Below are 20,517 nucleotides of genomic sequence, written 5' to 3'. Positions count from 1 at the left end.
AATAAATAAATAAATAAATAAATAAATAAATAAATAAATAAATTTTAAAAGGAGTTAAACACTTTCAAGTGTTTACTGGCCATTTGTATTTCTTTGAGAACTGTCTATTGAGTTCAGTATCCCATTATTGATTGGATTTGGGGTTTTTTTGGCGTTTAGTTTTTACCTTTCTTAACCCAAACATTCTTGCACTTATCACTTACTGTGGTGGCAAGGGCAGAGTGTGTAGTTAGAATGATGGTAGTTTCTGGTTGGATATAGGGTCTGGGAGTATCTACATACATACATATATGCACATACACATATACATATATACACAAGGTTTTGGTAAAACTTCCAAATATTCTTCCCAGACGTTCAAGAAGACCTAGAATTGTATACCACTTAAGTAAGAAATCAGCAATCAAGTACTATGGAGGCTGAAGTAAAAAGATTGAGAATTTGTCACTGGAAGCAAGATCATATCTCATGGTGGGGAAAAAAAAAGATCAACATGTTACTGCTGAGATACGGCACTTTGCCAAGCTAGGTGTTTTATATTTATCACTCTACTTAATCTCCACTCCTACCCAGTATGAATGACAGCAGGTTATGTTACAGATGCAGAGAGGCTAAATAAATAGTGGAGCTGGTATTTGAACCCTCAAACATGCCTCCCCAGTAGACTGATGTTTTTTTAGAGTGTCATGCTGTCTTTGAGAGAAAAAAAAGGCTGATATTTGAGCACATTACTATCTCAGCAGACTTCAATATGTATTTTCATTGCTTTCCTTTACAAGCTTGGGATTTTGAAGCCAAGAGATATTTTTGCATTGTATATTAGGTGATACCGCAAACACATTTCTTTGGCCTTTCAGCTCCAGTCACTGCAGTCTGAACTCCAGTTTAAAGATGCAGAAATGAATGAATTAAGGACCAGGCTTCAGAGCAGTGAACAAGCAAATAGACTGGCTGCTCCCACCAGGTCCCACATGAGGTAAAGAGATGCTGGAGGGATAGTTCAGCTTTGCATTGTCCTGCAAAAAGTCTGATAGTCGTGAGGCTTGTTCAGAATGAAGGTGGTTTAAGATGCTGCCTCTTCGGTAGAGGTCCTTTTTCCTGAAGGATGCAAGGGTGGCTTGGGTGAGGCATAATGATCTGAGACATTACAGAATAAATGATCTCACTCTAAGAGTGCTACTCTGAATGAGGCTTTGTTAGCTTAATTCCTTGAGACTAGAAAAAGTTGGAAAGATCACCTCCAGGTTTTTTTTAAGGGAAAAAAAGGTTTCTTTTGGCTCACAGCTCAAGGGATAGGGTCCTCATGACAGGGAAGGCATGGCAGCAGGAGCAGCTCACAGCCGGGCAGCTCGGGAAGCAGAAAGAGATGAATGCTGCTGTTCAGCTGGTTTCCTCATTTTTCCATTTTCATTCCATCTGGAAACCAGTCTGTGTATGGTACTACCCACATTTAGTAGGCCTTCCTCCAAATTTTTTTTTATTATTTTTTTTTATTTTATTTATTTATTATTTTTTTTTATTATTTTTATTTTATGTGTATGAGTGTATTGCCTGCATGTATGTGAGTGCGCCGTGTCGTGCAGTGCCACGGAGGTCAGAAGAGGGCTTCAGATTCCCCTGCAACTGGACTTATGGATGGTTCGTAGCCGGATGGTTCGTAGCCGCCATGTGGGTGCTGGGAATTGAACCCAGGTCCTCTGCAAGAGCAGTCAGTGCTCTTAACCACTGACCCATCTCTCCAGCCCCGTTCCTCCAAATTTTGAGGATAGACCAGCCTTCATTTTTATGTAATTTGTTTAACAGAACAATTTTTCCCCCAGGTATGAGTGTATTTCAGGTCTGGTTTTGTTCATTTGCTGTCTGAGACCTTTGTCTTACAGCTTCTTCTTTGCTGCCAGATGCACTCAGCTTGTTAAATGATCTGTGTTCAGTCCTCTGCCTGCCAGAGCAGTCTGGCATTGTCAGTATCAGCCTTGAAATTTGAGCTCTTTCTGGTGTGAAGCATTCTGCCACCTTTGCTCCTGTCAGGCAAAGTGTGAATTGAACTCTCCTTGCCCTTCATACTTCAGGTGAGACAGGAGAACAGAGGAAATCTATCCTCACCTCTTCACATTCACACATCAGTTACAGGAAAGCCTGGCTGCTGAATGATCAGAGGACTGACACTGCTGTCTAACTGAAGCCATCAGTGCTTGGGAGCTGTCTTAGTTTTCAACACACTTTCTCATAGACCCTCTTTCTTTCAAAGATTTTTTTTTTTTTTTAGTTTATTTTTATGTGTATGAGTATTTTGCCTACTTAGATATAAGTACACATGTTATGCAGTGCCCACAGAAACCAGAAGAGGGCATTGATCCCCTGGAATTGTAGTTACAGAAGGTTGTTAGCTGCCATGCGGGTGCTGGGAACTGAACCCAGGTCCTCTGCAAGAGAAGCCAGTACTTTTAACCACTGAGTCATCTCTCTAGCCCCCAATTTTTTTTTGGTCTTTTTGAGACAGGGTCTCCCTGTAGCCCCAGCTGTTCTAGAACTCACTATGTAGACCAGGCTGCCCTTGAACTCACAGAGATCCGCCTGCCTCTGCCTCCCTGAGTGCTGAGATTAAAGGTGTGTGCCACCACGCCCGGTGAATATTTTTTTAATGTTTTTAATATTATTTTTATTTTATGTGTATGGTTGTATTATCTGTATGTATGTAAGTACAGCCATGTTGTACAGTGCCCTCAGAAGGCAAAGTTCAGAAGAGGGCATCAGATTCCCCTGGAACTGGAGTTACAGACAGTTGTTAGCTGTCATGTGGATGCTTGGAACCAAACCCTGGTGCTCTTCAAGAGCAGCCAGTGCTCTTAACCACTGAGCCATTTCTCTAGCCAAAGATTTTTTTTTTTTTTTTTAAACTGCATTTTCTATGTATCTGTGTGTACTTGTGAATGCAAGTGCTCACTGAAGCCAGAAGAGTCCAGTGGCTCCCCTGGAGCTGGTGGTTTTAAGCTGCCCCACACAGATGCTGGGAACTAAACTTGGACACTCTGCAGTATGCACTCTTAACTGTTGAGCCATTTCTCCAGCCCTGTGAAAGTTTTTGGATTCAATCACTGACTACTTAAAAATTGAGTTCTTTAAGCAGGGTGTGGTGGCTCAGGCCTTTAATCCCAGCACTCGGGAGGTAGAGGCAGGCAGATCTCTGTGAGTTCAAGGTCAGCCTGGTCTACATAGTGAGTTCCAGATCAGCTAGGGCTACGGGGAGACCCTGTCTCCAAAAAAAAGACCAAAAGAAAAATTGAGTTGTTCAACATTGAAAAGACTTTGTGTGTGTGTGTGTGTGTGTGTGTGTGTGTGTGTGTGTGTGTGTGTAATTGGAAATAGTAAAGGACTTACAGCCAGCCAATATTTGGGGGTGTTCAAGAGAATATGAAAATAAATATTTTTTTGGTAATTTAGATCAAAATGTGTTGTTTTGAAATGCATTCCTGGACAAAAAGAATGACATATCCATAACTGATGAAACCTTTGGTCAAAATGCCTAAGCATGAAAAGTTTAAATTACATTGGAAATGTTATAACCAAGTATTTTAAGTAGATTTAACAGAGTCATTACTTTGTTTTCATAGTTAACTTTTTCCAGTCCTAGGAAAAGCTTTTCTGTGGTTATAAAGCCAGAAGCATGTTCTCCATACTTTGGAAAATCAACTTTCCCTACAAAGGAGTCTTTTAGTGCTAACATGCCACTCTCCTATCCCTGCCAGTCAGAGGCAGGATGCAAGTCTCTGGTGGGCCGAGAGAGTAAGTCAAACTATTAGTCATCTATTGCTGTATAACTGACTATCCCAGGTAGAAACCTAGAACAATGATATTTGCCTTTTCCCAAGTGAGGATACACAGAAACCTTGTGGACTGAAGGGTCTGTTTTAAGGAGGCTCATTTAGATGGCTAACATAATTCCTCTAGCAAAAGATCATCTCACATTCATAGTTTTCACTCTGAGACTATGCTGTTCCAGTTTATCTTATAATTAGATCCTGTTGCTCTCTTCGCACCACCAGCCTTTTCAAATCATTGGCTGTTGCTCTTCTCCTGAGAAATTGCCCCACATTTTTGTTGTCTCTAACTAAAGGGGCACTACCTGTAGTGTTATAAGCAGGCAAAGCCCAACAGCCTGGATTTAAGTCCCAACCACATTAGTAGCTTATGTGATCTGGGCAAAAGCATTAACCACTGTACCTCAGTTTCTTTACATGTAAAACATCAAATATCAGATGACCCTTGTAGAATTGCTCTACAAAACAAATGGCTCATTTGTAAAATTCATGGAGTAATCTCTAACACATGCAGAGCTCTGCATGAATGTTAGTGGTTACTATTTTCATCATATTGCTTCATTTAAAGTGAAGCAGTTTGATTTTCTTTTTCTTACCTTATGTGAATTCCCATTTTTCATGAATAAAACAAAAAGATCTAAAGGGTCTTGAGCTGTTTCAGCTGTGTTTTGATCGAGGTTTGAAGGAGACAATATCCAGTCTTATAAATTCATTACATCTAAGAGTTTCTAACACAATTGTGCTTTTGTGCTCAGCTTTTGATTCCCATTTTATCTAGTTTCAGATGAGACTCACAATCTGAGAAGTAACATCATAAAACCTGCTGTGCAGCAGAAAACTCTTACTGAGAGCTGGATGCAAAGATCCAATACTCAAGGTACCAGAATACCCCCTGCTTTTCTCCAGGTGCCTGCATGGCTCTCATTGTCCTCTGGATGTATGGAATTGCCTAAGGAGCTATTTGAGAACTCCATTTTCAGGCAGGCCTCTAGAGACAGGCATGTAGAAGTCTACAACTTAACTGGAAGACTTTTTACAAGGAAAGGCCAAGTCAGCACAGTGGTGTGTGCCTATAGCCCCAGCTATTTGGAAGCCAAGATAGGAGGATCCCTTGAGCCAGGAGTTTAAGGCCAACCTATGCAACATTGTGAGCTCTTGGTTCTAAAAATGGAATAAAGTGGTCCGGCAAGATGACTAAATGGGTGAAAGTGCCTGCTGCCAAGCCTGACAAACTAATATCAGTGCTAGGGCCTACATAGTGGAAGGAAAGAACCAATTCCCACAAGTTGTCCTCTGACCTTCGCATGTATTCTGTGGCATTCCTCATCCCTTGCACACAAAATAAATTTTAAAAAAAATTTTTTTGTCTGTTTTTGAGACAGGGTCTCCTTGTAGCCCCAGCTGTCCTGGAACTCACTATGTAGACCAGGCTGGCCTTGAACTCACAAAGATTTACCTGCCTCTGCCTCCCAAGTGCTGGGATTAAAGGCATGCACCACCACGCCCAACATTATTTTTATTTTTTATGTGTATGTGTGTATTGCCTACATGTCAGTAAGTGCACCCGTGTCATGCAATGCCCAAGGAGGTCAGAAGAGGCTGTCGGCTCCCCTAGGCCTGGAGTTACGGACAGCTGTTAGCTGCCATATGGGTACTGGGATTCGAACCCAGGTCTTCTGCAAGAACAACCAGTGTTCTTAACCGCTAAGCCATCTCTCCAGCCCCTATTATTATTTTTTAAAAGGGCCAATTACTGGACATGGTGGCACGTGCTTTAATCCCAGCACTTGGGAGGCAGAGGCAGGTGGATTTCTGTGAGATCAAGGCCATCCTGGTCTACATAGCAAGTTCCAGGCCAGCTGGGGCTACAGGGAGGCCTGTCTCAAAAAACTAAAGGGGCTGGAGAGATGGCTCAGTGATTAAGAACATTGACTGTTCTTGCAGAAGACCTGGGTTCGAATCCCAGTACCCACATGGCACCTAACAACTGTCCGTACACGGGTATTACATGACAGGTGCACCTACCTACATGCAGGCAATACACGCATACACATAAAGTAAAAATAATTTTTTTTTTTTTTAATTTGAAGGTCAAGAGCAGGTATGTCCCAAAGACTTCTGTACCCACAGGCATTGTAGTAGAGCTTAGCAGCTTAGAGAATGGCTGAACCCAAAGATCCCTCACCTCTTCCTTCTGAGGCCAGAGCCAAGCTTGATGACACAGGCTTGTAATCCTAGCACTTGAGAGGCTGAGGCAGGAGAATTACAAATTGAAGGCAAGGGTGGGCAACATGGCGAGACCCCATCTTGAAAAAGAGGAAGGGAAGAAAGCCATGTCAGAACCTCGTAGAGTCTCCTTGTCTTTTACAGGTTCCATTTTGATAAACCTGCTCCTGAAGCAGCCTTTGATCCCAGGGTTATCTCTAGGTCTCTGCCACCTCCTGAGCAGTTGTTCTGAGGTTCCTACTGGCACTCTCTCACAGCCACCAGGACTTGGCAGGTAGGCATGAGACTCCTAAAAAGTTTGTTTGGGAAGGATTTTTCAGGAAGTATGTCTTTCTGGCTCTGGCCAACTTGAGAGATCTGTGGAATGTGTAGGAAGGCTAGAGAACTCAGTAGACAGGTAATTTGGGGCCCTTGACCTTATCTGTTTTCCTTTGTTTTTGCCAGTAACTTGATTGGGATTTCAAGCCTCAAGGCCACAGGTTCTCGTGATGGGTTGTTTTCCCCCTCTACCTTGAGAGAAGCACAGAACTTGGCACTCACTGGACTAAATCTGGTTGCCAGGAATGAAGAAGGCTCACATGATGGAGACCCAGAAGCAGAAAGCAGAAGAGTCTTCCCACTCTGCCACCTTCCTGGAGCTGTGCACATCCTCCCACTTGTACACTTCTTCATTGGTTTGCACTGTCAGGCTCTGCAGGATTTAGCTGCAGCTAAGAGGAGTGGCACCCCTGGGGGCTCTCCAACACGTACATCCTGTGTGAGCTCTGGAGCAGAGGCCAACTCTGAGGACTCCCTCTGCAACCTGGAAAGCTTCTCTGTGGCTTCACTTAGCATCCTTCAGCACCTGGTGTGCCACAGCGGAGCAGTTGTCTTCCTGTTACTGTCAGACATGGGGACAGAATCTGCTGACAGGGAAGGAAATGGGTACCTAGGTCAGACTCATACAGATGTGATCTCAGCCCCCAGGGAGGCGGAGGATGACCAACGACAGCATCCACTGTTGAAGATGCTTCTTCAACTGTTGGCTTTCTCTTCTGCAGCATCAGGTCACTTTCAAGCCAATGTCCTGAGTCAGTGCCTCAAGGTTTTGGTGAAATTAGCTGAAAATGCTTCCTGTGATTTCTTGCCCAGGTATAAAGCAATACAGGAAGCATGATTCCATGTGGGTGACCTCTTTCACTAACCTGTGGCCCCTATACTTTGCTCATGTTTTGACTTACGTCTTCTACGTGGCTATAAGGCTTGGTTCAGAGAGTTCTGAAGTGATGGGCAGTGGGGCCAGGTATAGAGAGAACCAAGTAAGTGATTTGTTTGGTTTAATTCCATCTCTAAACATCAGGTAAGCAAGGGACACACATGATAAAGTAGGCTATAAGCCACTATGGAAGAGAATTTTGTCCCAGGACAAAGGCTGAGCTAAGAGACCTTTGAGCTTGAGATGTTGATAGGTGAAGAACATATAGTATAACATATTTAACCTTGGTATTGTGTAAGGAAGCTGAGTGTCAGGAGGCGCTACATCAACGAGCTGCCCTTGCTAGGACTCATCCTTGTGTCTACCTCTCTTATGAGTCACAGGTCACTTGCTACTTAAGAGTTGTCACTTCAGAAGTGTTATACAAACATCGTTATACATTTTTTTAATTTAAAAATTTTTTTCTGTGTATGAGTGTATTGCCTACATGTATATAAGTGCACCTGTGTTGTGCAGTGTAAACAGAGGTCAGAAGTAGGCATCGGTCCACTGAAACTGGAGTGATAGACAGTTGTTAGCCACCATGTGGGTGCTGGGAACTGAACCCAGGTCTTCTGCAAGAACAGCCAGTGCTCTTAGCCACTGAGCCATCTCTCCAGCCCTGTTATTATACATTCTTAACTTGTGAGTTCAGAGACTCCAGAGCAAGATAGACTCAGCCTACCACCTCATCCAGTCATCCATTTTTCCTCACTACATGCTTGCAGGAGGCCAATTCCTGTGTTAAGAATAATACCACTGCCTAGGTGCATCTTAAGTTTCATCTCTGCTGACTATGATAGCACATCCTGAGTGCTTTAATCCCAGCACTCAGGAGGCAGAGGCAGGTGGATCTCTGAGTTTGAGGCCAGCCTGGTCTTAAGTGTTCCAAGCCAGCCGGGGCTAAATAATAAGACCCTGTCTCAAAAAACAAAAAAGTCTCATCTCTGAGCTTAGCATGCCTATTTAGTACTTCCAGATCCTAATTTCCATGTGAATATTTTTTGGCCTGTCTGATGTGCCCTAAAGTGGTGCTTGGAATTGAACATGACACTGCAGTGCAGAATATAGGCAATAGGTAGGAACAGAATTGTCACCCACAGGCCCAACTTATACTGCTAGTTGTTTGTTTCCTATGTCTTAAGTGAATGAATCCCAGAAACCATGTTTATCCCTCATTTCACCTCATTTCATTCATGTTGGGTTGGTCCACAGGGGTATTCAGAACAGAGTTATCTAATGGGTACTTCTACAGGTACTGGTTCAGGTGACACTCATGACTCTGCATTCTATACATCTCACATAGCCTGGCTCATTCTAAATGCTCAGTATTTGTTGAATAAAACCCATGTTGAAGCAAGAAAATTTGTCTGAAAATGCCACAGGGAACATGCCAGGGCAGGTTCAAAGCTAGTACCCTGAACCATTGCCCTATCACTCTGACACACACACTCAGTACTTCTCTGCAGAATTCCTCATGTTCAAGTTGAACATGTACCCCACTACTTCACCTTGCAATGAAAGCCAGGTTGGGGTGCTATCAGGTTTCTAAAGCAGGATGTGATGCAATGCAAGTAGCCAATGTTTGCTCCTATCATTGCCTCCCAGGCTTAAAAACAAATCACCCTTAACTAGAGAACATGATCCATTCACTATGAATAATGGGGCTGTACATAACTTATCTTTTTCCTTTTGAGAAATGATCTCACTATATAGCCCTGGCTGGCCTGGAACTAGCTATGTAGACTAGGCTGACTTTGAATGCAGATATACCTGGCATAACATTTCATTTTAAAGGGAGGTCCTAAGGCTATGGAAATCAATGGTGAATTTTTTTTCCCCCAGATATCTTCAGGGGCCTTAAGTGGACTAGTTAGGGCCAGGTAGGACTAGTTAGGCTAGGTAGCAATCAAGTTAAACTCCAGTTTCCCACAAAGATCCACAGTACTTGCAACAAAGGAATGTGTAACATCTTGCCTGTTGGCAACAGTGAGCCCTTGCTTCCGAGTCACACTGGGATATTCTCAACCTCCATGCTGTGCTGAGACCTACAGATGTATGAAGGGGTATGCAGTTGGCAGGCTCAGTGTTATAGATGACCCCTCTCCCCACCCACTAGACCAGTTTTCCCTCATGCTGCTGCAGACAATGTAGATAGAGCTAATCAAGCCCTTGGGGCCTGTGGGTCCTTGATCATAGCTATCCCATTCTCAGACCTGAGAGAGAAATATGTCATTGCCCCTCACCTGTGCACGTTCCACAGTGGGTAGCTTTTCACACTGGCAGCAGAGGAAACCAGTGTTTTCTGAGAAGTGGAGAAAAATGGTTTTCCTTACTCTGAGTGGTCTCATAAAATTCAGTTGTAGCCAAGTCCATGTTTGTTAATTTTGGGATCCTGGCCAGTCCTGTCTATGGTAGTAGACAAAGGGACATTTCCCATGCCCAAGGTACAACCTGCAGCCCTGTTTGAGAGCAGAAGTGGGAAGGATCCTGGGAGCATGGTCAGACATGCCAGATGCTGGGGATCCTCTCCCATTTGCTTAACAACAGCATTGAGGAGCCTTTTTTGGAGGGGGCATTATGGGATGAGTAAAGCGGGAGCTCCGGTAACCCAGGTTCATCTCCAACTCACTGTGTAGTCACACCTGCCTCTGCCTCCCAACTTCTGATTTTACAGGCATGCACTGCCATACCCAGATGAGGGCAGTTCTGTAGTAACTCACGGTTGGTATCTATTCCCTTGAGATAGCCTCACAGCAAGTAGGCTGTGGTCAGGCCAGCATTTAAACCCAGGTCTAGCTGAATTGAGTCTCCTTTTGGAAAGTGTCATAACTCTTCTATGCCCATCCTTCAGGTTCTCCTGTGTATTGCCAATGCTGCCACAGTGTCTCAACCCAGAGCTGCCACTGCCTTGTGTGCTGCTGGCTGTTGAGCTGCTCTCCCTCCTGGTGGACCATGATAGCCTTGCACAGCAGCTGTGTTCCCACTCAGGTGAAGCAAGGCAGGCTGGGTCTCAACTATTCCTGCAGCTGGTGGGAGGGACTGGGGCAGGGGCAGGGACAGGTTCAGAGCCTCCCAGGGTCCTCTGCACTTGTACCCCAGGCTCCAATGAGATGGGGGACCCTGAGTGAGGATGGGCATCCTTTTCAGAAGGTTGCCTTCTCCTGCGGCTGTACATATACATCATATCAAGGCCTGACAAAGTGGCCTCGGAAACACAGTGGCTTCAACTGGAACAAGAGGTAAGAATGAGACCCTTCATGCCTTCTTAAGAGCCCAGAATCACCATTCCACCTGTAGGCAAAATGGAGGCTACAAGTTGATACCTGTTAAAACAGCAAGAGGAAAAATTTAGGGGTTCCTCACACAGATGCAATACAGGTGTATCCCAAGTTGTCATGGGATGCAGCAGAACTCATGGATAGTGCTGTCTTGGGTTTGAGGCCTAGTACCTGGAGGCAGGTGGATTGTTGGTGAGACTCGGGTGCTGGTTCCAGGTCTGGCCCAGATGCCCCACACCATCACTTCTTGGTCCCTACTTGTGCAGACAAGCAGTTGCAGAAGCCTTTGCAGTGACAAGTGTCTTGCTCTTCAAGGGATGAATACAAATCTCTTCTTGTTCCAGGTGATATGGCTCCTGGCCAAGCTGAGTGTGCATAGCCCTTCTCCCCCAGTCACTGGTTCTGACTGCCAATGCAATGTGGAGGTAAGTGGCCAGGGACCAACAGCATAATAGCTCAATTAGTGGGTAAGCTGAATAGGGCATTAGGCCACAGACACCCAGAGACTTCAGTCTACCCTCTCACCCCAGGTAGTCAGAGCGCTCACCATGATGCTACACAGACAATGGATGACCATGCGGCGGGCAGGGGGGCCCCCAAGGACCCACCAGCAGAAGCGGACGGTGCGCTGTCTGCGAGACACAGTGCTGCTGCTGCATAGCCTGTCTCAGAAGGACAAGCTCTTTACTATGCATTGTGTGGAGGTCCTGCATCAGTATGACCAGGTGATGCCAGGAGTCAGCATGCTGATTCGAGCCCTACCTGATGTGACTGACTGTGAAGGTGAGCCAGCGAGAGGACCCTTCCTGTCCTAGCCTTCATGTGGGCTCTGCTGAGGTTCATGAGCAAGTCGGGTTCTTGTGCTGGACTTCAGCAGGCCTTGCCCTGCCACCATAGCCTTTCCTGGCTCTAGGGATAGTCCCTTTCTGCTCTGGTTTCTTTGAGTACACTTGATCATATATTGAATTGGCCTAGCTAAGCCATGTTTTTTCCAGAAATAACTGGGTCTGAATTGCCTTTGTATTATTTTGCTCACAGTAGCTGAGGGAGCAGGGCCTGGACCTGGACAAGACTAGTTAGTTCCTGTGGGTACTAGGGGAGGAGAGGTGGACCTCCAACCCCCAGCACCTTCAAGCTTCATCTCAGAACCTCTTTTGACTCAGAGGCAGCCTTGGACGACCTCTGCGCTACAGAAACAGACACGGAGGACCCGGAAATGGACTGTAGCTGAGGCCCTGAGCATCCAGCCACAAGGTGGCACCAGCTCCCGCTGCTGCCCTTAACCTCGTCATGAGCATGTCGGGTTCTTGTGCTGGCCTTCAGCAGGCCTTGCCCTGCCACCATAGCCTTTCCTGGCTCTAGGGATAGTCCCTTTCTGCTCTGGTTTCTTTGAGTACACTTGATCATATATTGAATTGGCCTAGCTAAGCCATGTTTTTTTCCAGAAATAACTGGGTCTGAATTGCCTTTGTATTATTTTGCTCACAGTAGCTGAGGGAGCAGGGCCTGGACCTGGACAAGACTAGTTAGTTCCTGTGGGTACTAGGGGAGGAGAGGTGGACCTCCAACCCCCAGCACCTTCAAGCTTCATCTCAGAACCTCTTTTGACTCAGAGGCAGCCTTGGACGACCTCTGCGCTACAGAAACAGACACGGAGGACCCGGAAATGGACTGTAGCTGAGGCCCTGAGCATCCAGCCACAAGGTGGCACCAGCTCCCGCTGCTGCCCTTAACCTCACCCACTGATTAAAAAGTTACCCAGCAGTTCCTGCTGAGAACATCACCCTCGTTTTCCGAGTCCGATTTGTGTTCCTGAGAGGGAGGGGGAGAGCAGAACAGGACGCCTAGGCTTGTGTTCAGCCCTCGGACTGGAATTAGGATGGTCCCCAGGGTAACTAATCTGCCTAGAGGGAAAACCCTGCCCTGCTTCTGGAATTCCTGAGTCATAGCTCTGGTTTTGGGCCATGGGAAGAAGCCATTATGTGACAGGGAGCAGCCCTTAGCCCAGCCCTGCACCAGTAAGGCCTGGGAAGGAGGGCCAAGGACCAGGGGCAAGACAAGGCATGAGTCATGGCAGGGGCTCACAGCCACATTTGAGTCCTGGAGACAGCCCAAGCAGTCTGCCCGAGCTCTCAATGGTGGGGGCCCAGTACAGTGTACCAGCCAGCAGAACCACAGCTGTGGATCTAGGAAGTCCTTTGCGAGTTCTTAGAGAAGGAGGGACTTCAGCAAATAAGGACCAGACCCGGCAGGCTGACTAGCAGGGCGGACCTTGCTTATGAGGCAGGCCTGTGGGTGGACCCAGGCAGTTTCACTTCCCGCCACTGCTGCCGGCAGCAAGACCAGCCGAGAGAGTGCCTAGCAGGGCTGTTGCTGCCTGCCAGTCTGCTTGGTAAGTGTGGACCTTTAAGGGGTTGGGGTAAAGGCAGAAAAGTTATGGGTTTCCCCTCACCCATCTAGGTGGGCATTAGGGAAGGGGCCCCCTTCCCCAAAGGGACAATATGGTATGACTTTCCCACTAGGAAAACCACCCCATTGTCTCCAGCTTCCACTTGTGAAAATGGGGCCTGGAATAGTACCTGACTTCCAGGAAGGATAGCCTGAGCTGTGCTAATGCCTACACTCTACCCCACCCCTGCCCTGGCCTACTTTAGACTTTCTACTAGCACTCATCTACCCCCTGCCCCTCCCCAGGCTCAGCATGGGCTCACAGGCCCTACCCTCTGGTCCCATGCAGACCCTCATCTTCTTGGACCTGGAAGCCACTGGCCTGCCCTTCTCCCAGCCCAAGGTCACAGAGCTGTGCCTGCTGGCTGTCCACAGATGGGCCCTGGAGAACACCTCCATCTCTGGGGGGCAGCCACCTCCAGTGCCCTCGCCACCCCGGGTAGTGGACAAGCTTTCCCTGTGTGTGGCTCCAGGAAAAGCCTGTAGCCCTGCAGCCAGTGAGATCACGGGTCTGAGCACAGCCAAGCTGGCAGCACATGGGCGTCAATGCTTTGATAACAATCTGGCCAACCTGCTCCTAGCCTTCCTGCAGCGCCAACCACAACCATGGTGCCTTGTGGCACATAATGGTGACCGCTATGACTTCCCCCTGCTCCAGGCAGAGCTTGCTATGCTGGGCCCTACCAGTCCTCTAGATGGTGCCTTCTGTGTGGACAGCATTGCTGCCCTAAAGGCCTTGGAACGAGCTAGCAGCCCCTCAGAGCATGGCCCAAGGAAAAGCTACAGCCTGGGTAGCATCTACACTCGCCTATACGGACAAGCACCAACAGACTCTCACACAGCTGAAGGTGATGTTCTAGCCCTGCTCAGCATCTGTCAGTGGAGGCCACAGGCCCTATTGCAGTGGGTGGATGCTCATGCCAGGCCCTTCAACACCATCAAGCCTATGTATGATGTTACAGCCACTGCTGGGGTCAACCCAAAGCCATCTGCTGCCATGACCACTGCACCCCTGGCCACAGCCAACAGTCCCAGCCTCAGCAGGAGCAGGCAACCCAAGGCTCTTCCTCCAATGAAGATCCCAGAAGCCCCACCCCACGAGGGGCTACTGGCCCCACTGAGCCTGCTGGCCTTCCTGACCTTGGTAGTAGCCACACTGTATGGACTTTTCTTGGCCTCACCTGGACAGTAGGCCAAGAGGAAAAGTTTGACTAATAAAGACTCCCATAGCACTGAGTGCTTTCTTGACGACGCCCATGTTCTTTGGCAGCCCGGGCCCATACTCGGAGCCCTGGGGATGGGACACAGTTCCTGTCCCTTGTTCTTTGAGCAGGATCATGAAACCTATGAAGTCAATAAAAGTAGGAAAAGGAAGTTTAAAGGGTAGATGGAAACAGTATCTGGTACACAGCCTGAAGGCCAGCAGCCTAGGCTTTGAAGAAAGGAAAAGCAGCTCCAAATGTTCACATTTATTATAAACAAGGATGCAGAGCCTAGATGCTCAGAAATACCAACAGACACAAAGCTAAGACAGCTGGTGACACATTGCCAAGGAACACCGAGGTATTCGTATCTGGGCCAGAGCTACCACCCAGATCCTCCCACCCCTACCCCACCTTTGGTCCAGGCATCCCCTTGACCCTGGTGTCCCTGCTGCCAGGACAAACTGGACTGTGGTACATGAGCCAGTACGATGAAGCTGGTTTCTGGGACTATCAGAGGTCAGGCTGTCCTCCAGGAGCCAAGGGTTTCAACCTTGTATCAACTATCATGTTTGAAGACAGAAAATAGGCAAAATGTTTAGCTAAAAGTAAAAAACACTGCAGGGAGAAGACCTGAGTGTGTTGGTGGACCAGAGGCCCACCTTGCCCACCTGTGGCAGGAGCTGGGCCAGAAAAGGTAAGAAAGCTTCCCCACCAGAACCATGAGAGCATATGACTCTCCAAGCAGTCCCAGGGAAGATGCAGGGACAGTTCAGACATACAGCTGTTGGTAGGTAGGTGGCTACCTGGTGTGCTTTAACATCAGGAGGGGACCCACCCCACTGAGAATGGCACAGACTCCAGGGAACAACAGCACATCTGCACACAACACAGCTTCAGCCTAGTCTGCCCTTTGTTCTGCTCACCTGCCTATCTCTCTGGCTGCAAAACGCAGCTAAGCCTGGGGACAAGCCATGGCCCTAAGCAACAGCTAGCTGGTTACTCCTTAAAGCAGGACACATGCCCCTAAAAAGCTGTCCTAGTGTGACAGGCCACAGCTGGTCACCCTTAGGTGAACTGGAAAAGACCTACCACCTCATTGTTTTTGAGTTTGCTTGAGATTTCAGGAAGCATAATTTCAAGTGAAGAATAAAACAAGTTGGTCCTGGCCCTCTCTGGGAAGGATCTGTCCCCACCTGGTCAGCATCAGAGGAAGCCACATATCAAAAGGGCACACACACCACACACAGCAGTAAAGAACCGTGCCTGTATACCCCTCACTCACACATGGTATAATCAAGTGCCAGCCAGAGAGGTGGGGGCAAGCTCAGGGGACTGCCTTTGGGGGATCCATGTAGGCTGGGTTGTACGGAGGCTGACTGGCTGGGTAGGGTGCAGCTGATCCCCCTGAAAGTAGAGAGAACATGGGTTAGTTGTGGGTGTGTTGGGCTGCAGTGTGAGTCAGGAGGCAAGCTAACAGGAAGGAACCCTGGGATGATACCTGAGTAGAGGCATGAGTTGGGGAACTAGAAAGGGTCACCAAGCCCAGAGCAGTACTCACCAGCCAAGGTCTCGTGATAGGTCGGTGGGCCCATAGGCTGGGCTGGGTAGGGCGGTGGGTACTGTGTTGGGTAGGGTGCTGCTGGCATTCCTGGCTGGGGAGGCATCGGGTGATAGCCCTGGTACGTTGGTCCAGGGTAGCTGGGGGGCACACTTGGAGGTTGAGGGTAAGGGGCATGCACCACAGTAGTGGATGTGGTGGTGGTCACGACAGCTGCAAAGAGAATCCTGATTAGTCAAGACCCTTCAGCTCCCCAGATTTTGAGGCTAGGCCTGCCCTGCCATCCCTTCAGCTTAAGCAAAGCAGGGCCATGGTCAGCAACCCTTGCCCACTCAAGGATCTACATGTACACACAAAGAGGGGCACAGGAGGGCAAGAAAGGGAAAGGCATTACTTACGGCGTGGTCGGCGACACATCTTGTATAGACAGCAACAGGAGCAGGTAAAGCAGATGATGATGGTGACAACAGAGAGCACAAAGATGGTCAGGCCAATGGCGACAGTCGCTCCAAACCTGTCAAAAGAGTCAGTTGTGACCTGAGGCCTCTCACCCTTCTCCAGTCCTTCTGCTCCCAGGGCCAGCTAACCCTCTTGGCAAAAGAGACTTTGGAGGGGCTGGAGAGATGGGTCAGCAGTTAAGAGCACTGACTGCTCTTGCAAAGGACCGGGGTTCGATTCCCAGCATCCACATGGCGGCTAACAACCATTTGTAACTCCACTTCCAGGGGATCCAATACCCTCTTCTGTCCTCTGTAGGCAGTGCACAGCATGGGTGCACTCACATTCATGGATGTGTAATACTCATACACATAAATTTTTTTTTTTTTTTGGTCTTTTTGAGACAGGGTCTCCCTGTAGCCCCAGCTGTGCTAGAACTCACTATGTAGACCAGGCTGGCCTTGAACTCACAGAGATCCACCTGCCTCTGCCTCCCAAGTGCTGGGACTACAGGCATGCACCACCACGCCCGGCTATATACATAAAATTTTTTTTAAATAACTTTTTTTAATTTAAGAGAGACTTTGGGAAATGTCCTGGTTGTATAGCATGAATCTGTTTCAGCCTCAGTTTTCTCATGTATAAAATGGGGCTACTGTTTATGAAAGTTTATGAAAGCCCCTCCCCCAGGCCTGCTCCCCACATCGGATTTAGGAGGAGCCCTGCCCCTACACCTTGTCCTCCCCCACCAACCAAGTAGCATGTGCCACAAGTCAGACACATGGGATCTGAGCCAAAACAGGCTACAATGAACATGTGCCGAGGACACTGCCCCTTCACTACAGCCTTTCTGTGTGGCGAGCTCCAGGCCAGCTGGCTGCGTGCATCCTAGGCTCCCCCATGGTACAACAAGATAGGCCCTTCCAAAGACAGGAAGCTAAGAACAGACAGAATGGTGGAGGGGCTGGGTGGAGGCAGCAGTGCTTTCTGGAAAGAGGCCTCCCAGCCCAACCCAGGCACCCATGGAATTGAGAGCCTGCCCTGACTATTCTCCCAGGTTCCCAAGGCCCATGCTATAGTGTAATGAAAACAAATCACCTGGCAGCTGCAGCAAGTACATTCAAAACCTAAAGGTAGCTCCAGGGCATCAGCCCCTCTAAGGTCAGAGAGGAAGCATGTGGGTACTACCCCACCCCACCCAGTCTCGAGGTTCTGAGTCTTCCAGATCTCAGCCCAGAAGAACAACACAACCTCAGTTGGGCCCCTCAGCCAAGTAACAGACATAAGGACAGACCCCTCATACACCATGCTCAAAAACACCCAGCCAAGCTCCCAAAACAGGAGCCTTCACTACCATGTGGCCCAGGACAAGCATCCAAGACAGGACTGTGGAACCATAGGTGTCTCCCTGCCCAGTCAGAGGCAGGAATGGAAGAAAACACACATTCACACAGTCAGTGGCATGCATGGCAGGTCCAGTGTCTCTCTGCCTCTCTAGAATGTGCCTGCTCACCCCATGTTAGCCTCCTCCTTCACCAGGGGGAATTCCTGCAGCCCGCAGCCCAGACTTCCCCTCTTTTCATATGGGGATACTCAATTTCAACCGCCTCCCCTTTCAGGGAAAAGGAAAGCGAATCTCCTCCTCAGTCCTTCCCATCCCTGACGTCAGCAACAGGAAGGACAGACACACAGGTCGTGCAGCCAGCCTCTTAAAGACACAGCATGGCTCAGGCACCATCAACAGTTCCAGCAGTCAGGAAGGAGCCAGGAGGTGTTGGCCTGGAAACAAGGCTTGAGACACTTTCCTAGCCCAGCCCCACCTGGCTCTAAATGCAGCCCAGCTTTAGCCTAAGCCTGGGGAAGGGGGAGGGCTCTACCCATCCCACAGACACACAAGCAACATCCAGCCAACCCAGCCAGCTGCCCCCCTTTGTTCCTCTTCTCCCACTAGCTGCTCTCCAAGCTGGTAACAAACCTAACACTGCCACACCCTGCTAGATCATGCTTCCCCTTGCTCTAATGCCTAAGGCTTCTCCAGCTCCTGGGATGACAGGAAATTGCTTTATGATCTCTTGTGAAACTGTGTACTACTTTTCTGTCTGTATAACATGGTTAACAACTAAAGAAGAATAAAAAAATCCAGGGTTTGTCTAACTATAGTAAAACTTAAAAGAAAGGAAATTTCAATCTTTAATTAAAAGTTTAGTTGGGTGTAGTAGCACACATGGCATCCCAGCAAACAAACAAATTAAGTAAAACCCTTTGATGGAGGGTGGGGGGCATGGAGAGATGATGGCTCAGCAGTTAAGATCACTTGCTCTTGCAGAGGACCCAGGTTCAGTTCCCAGCACCCACATGGAGCAGCTCAAACTGTAACTCCAGTTTTTAGGGGCTCCAATGCCCTCTGACCTCCAAGGGCACTGTACGACACAGGTGCACTTACACACATGCAGGAAATACACCCATACACATAAAATTTTTAAAAAATTTAAAACCCTACTGTACCCACAAAGCCAAGTGCAGCCTAGGACTCTCACCCTCCTCTTATCTCTGCACTAGCCAGATCATACTCCTTTCATCTTTTCACCAGTGTCCTGCCTCAGCTTTTGCATGCAGGCCTTCTACCTGGAAGGCCCTTCCCTACCCTCCACCTTTACTTCCACCTAATAATTACTGTTCAGTTCTCAGACCTCAGCCCAAAACATCACTTCCAATGGGGCACATTTCTTTTCTTTTCTTTTTCTTTGTTGATTTTATGTGTGTGAATGTATTGCTTGCATGTATGCAAGTGCATCCGTGAAGTACAATTGCCACAGAGGCCAGAAGAGGGTATCGGATTCCCTGGAAAAGGAGTTACAGATGGTTGTCAGCCACTGTGTGGGTGCTGGGAACAAAACCCAGGTCCTCTGTAAGAGCAGCCAGTGCTCTTAACGGCTGAGCCATCTCTCCAGACCCAAGTACACATTTCTTGACTATGCAAATGTCAGGATCTTTGGCTAATGCTCTTATAGAATTAAATCCAGGTCCATTTAAGATAGCTCAGTGGGTAAAGGCACTTATAGCCAAAACTGATGACCTGAGTTTGATCCCTCAGACTCACATGGTGGGAGAACCAACTTCCTCAAGTTGTTCTCTGACCTCCACATATGTGCCGTGGTATGTACACACCCATACACAAAATGTAATAATAGAATTAAATTTCTTTCTACCTTAATTTGTAAATATGTACTCCTTTCTTGAGCATTTTATTAGTTGATCCTGTACCTGCTTTGAGCCATCACTGTATTATCTGTGTGTGGGTGGGTGGGTGGCTGTATGGGAGGTATGGGGGGTTAGAGGGGTGTATTTGAAGGGGTGGGAGGTATATGTGTACATGGGTGTATGTGGGGGTGGGGGTATGTGGGGGTGGGTATATGTGTGTGGGGGTGTATGTGTGTGGGTGTATGTGTGTTACTAAGGATTGAAGTAGGGCCTCGGGCATGCTAGTCAAGCACTCTACCACTGAGCTACAACCCCAGACTTCTTTTCACTTTTTCTTTTTGTATGGGGGGACAGTTAATTTTATAAGTAAAGTGGTTTGCCTGCATGTATGTAAGTGCACCTGTGTCATGCAATGCCTGTGGAGGCCAGAAAAGGGCATCAGATCCCCTGGAATTGGAGTTACAGATGATTGTCACCATGTGGGTGCTGAGAACTGAACCCAGGTCCTCTGCAAGAGCAGTCAGTGCTCTTAACCACTGAGTCATCTCTCCAGCACCCACCCCCTTTGTTTATATTTTGTTTTTTGTTTTTGAGACAGGGCCTCCCTATAGCCCCAGCTGGCCTGAAACTCATTATGTAGACCTGGCTATCCATCTCACAGAGATCCACCTGCCTCTGTCACCCAAGAGTTTCTTTTTTTTTTTTTTTTTTTTTTTTTTTTTTTTTTTGAGGTCGGGCCCCCCTACTCCCCCCCCCGGCCTTAAACTCATTATGGATCCCGGTCTTTCCCTCCCCCAGAATCCCCCCCGCCTCCGTCCCCCAAAAGTTTTTTTTTTTTTTTTTTTTTTTAAGATTTGTTTTTAATTATGTGCATGTGTGTATGTCTGTGGGAGTATGTACACAAGAATACTGTTGCCCATGGAGGCCAGAAGAGGGCACTGGATCCCCTGGAGCCCCTAGTGGTTGTGAATGGCCATATGTGGATGTTGGGCACTGAACTTGGGTCCTCAGCAAGAGCATTATGTGCTCTTAACTGCTAAGCCATCTCTCCAGCCCCCATATCATAGTTTCTTAATATTTAAAAAATGAATTAATAGCCAGGCATGGT

The 20,517-nt window shown here is 47.8% G+C and overlaps 3 protein-coding genes across 8 annotated transcripts in view; 2 read left to right on the top strand and 1 right to left on the bottom strand.

Moving 5' to 3' along the window:
- Atrip (ATR interacting protein) overlaps positions 1-11,846 on the top strand; it is a 19,513-nt gene extending 7,667 nt beyond the window's left edge. Inside the window, exons 4-14 of one of the 3 annotated variants that reach the window (XM_029556130.1) lie at positions 858-976; positions 3,626-3,783; positions 4,597-4,695; positions 6,189-6,318; positions 6,489-6,976; positions 7,085-7,175; positions 10,133-10,269; positions 10,429-10,520; positions 10,904-10,984; positions 11,090-11,342; positions 11,723-11,846. In XM_029556130.1, the coding sequence (XP_029411990.1) occupies positions 858-976; positions 3,626-3,783; positions 4,597-4,695; positions 6,189-6,318; positions 6,489-6,976; positions 7,085-7,175; positions 10,133-10,269; positions 10,429-10,520; positions 10,904-10,984; positions 11,090-11,342; positions 11,723-11,790 (1,716 nt within the window). In that variant the 3' untranslated portion in view covers positions 11,791-11,846. Of the gene's footprint in view, positions 1-857; positions 977-3,625; positions 3,784-4,596; positions 4,696-6,188; positions 6,319-6,488; positions 7,176-10,132; positions 10,270-10,428; positions 10,521-10,903; positions 10,985-11,089; positions 11,343-11,722 lie in introns of all 3 variants that reach the window. The other 2 variants (XM_008853252.3, XM_008853251.3) reach the window with 2 other exon arrangements.
- A 66-nt stretch (positions 11,847-11,912) lies between these two features.
- Positions 11,913-14,243, top strand: Trex1 (three prime repair exonuclease 1). Of its 2 annotated transcripts, XM_008853249.3 has the most exons (3): positions 11,913-12,951; positions 13,254-13,855; positions 13,970-14,243. In XM_008853249.3, exons 2-3 carry the CDS (start codon positions 13,261-13,263, stop codon positions 14,197-14,199), a joined length of 825 nt encoding a protein of 274 aa, XP_008851471.1. In that variant the 5' UTR covers positions 11,913-12,951; positions 13,254-13,260; the 3' UTR covers positions 14,200-14,243. The 2 variants fall into 2 exon arrangements, with proteins under 2 accessions (XP_008851471.1, XP_008851470.1); XM_008853248.3 differs by having other exon boundaries at positions 11,974-12,951; positions 13,254-14,243.
- Positions 14,244-14,461: 218 nt separating this feature from the next.
- The window catches only part of Shisa5 (shisa family member 5), a 29,057-nt gene continuing 23,001 nt past the window's right edge, over positions 14,462-20,517 (bottom strand). For 2 of the 3 annotated variants that reach the window (XM_008853246.3, XM_008853247.3), the window contains 3 exons: positions 16,169-16,284; positions 15,771-15,983; positions 14,711-15,616 (listed from right to left, as the gene is read on the bottom strand). In XM_008853246.3, the coding sequence (XP_008851468.1) occupies positions 15,537-15,616; positions 15,771-15,983; positions 16,169-16,284 (409 nt within the window). In that variant the 3' untranslated portion in view covers positions 14,711-15,536. Of the gene's footprint in view, positions 15,617-15,770; positions 15,984-16,168; positions 16,285-17,721; positions 17,868-20,517 lie in introns of those variants that run through there. The other variant, XM_017803232.2, reaches the window with a different exon arrangement.

The sequence above is a fragment of the Nannospalax galili genome, unplaced genomic scaffold (genome assembly GCF_000622305.1).
Source record: "Nannospalax galili isolate Female #2095 unplaced genomic scaffold, S.galili_v1.0 scaffold786, whole genome shotgun sequence".
NCBI lineage: Eukaryota > Metazoa > Chordata > Mammalia > Rodentia > Spalacidae > Nannospalax > Nannospalax galili.
The sequence above is the reverse complement of the archived record's forward strand: the minus strand, read 5'-3'. Positions and strand labels throughout refer to the sequence as shown.

Excerpts from the sequence above, each read along its gene's own strand:
- Trex1 (XM_008853248.3), top strand. The coding sequence starts at position 13,261 with ATGGGCTCACAGGCCCTACCCTCTGGTCCCATGCAGACCCTCATCTTC.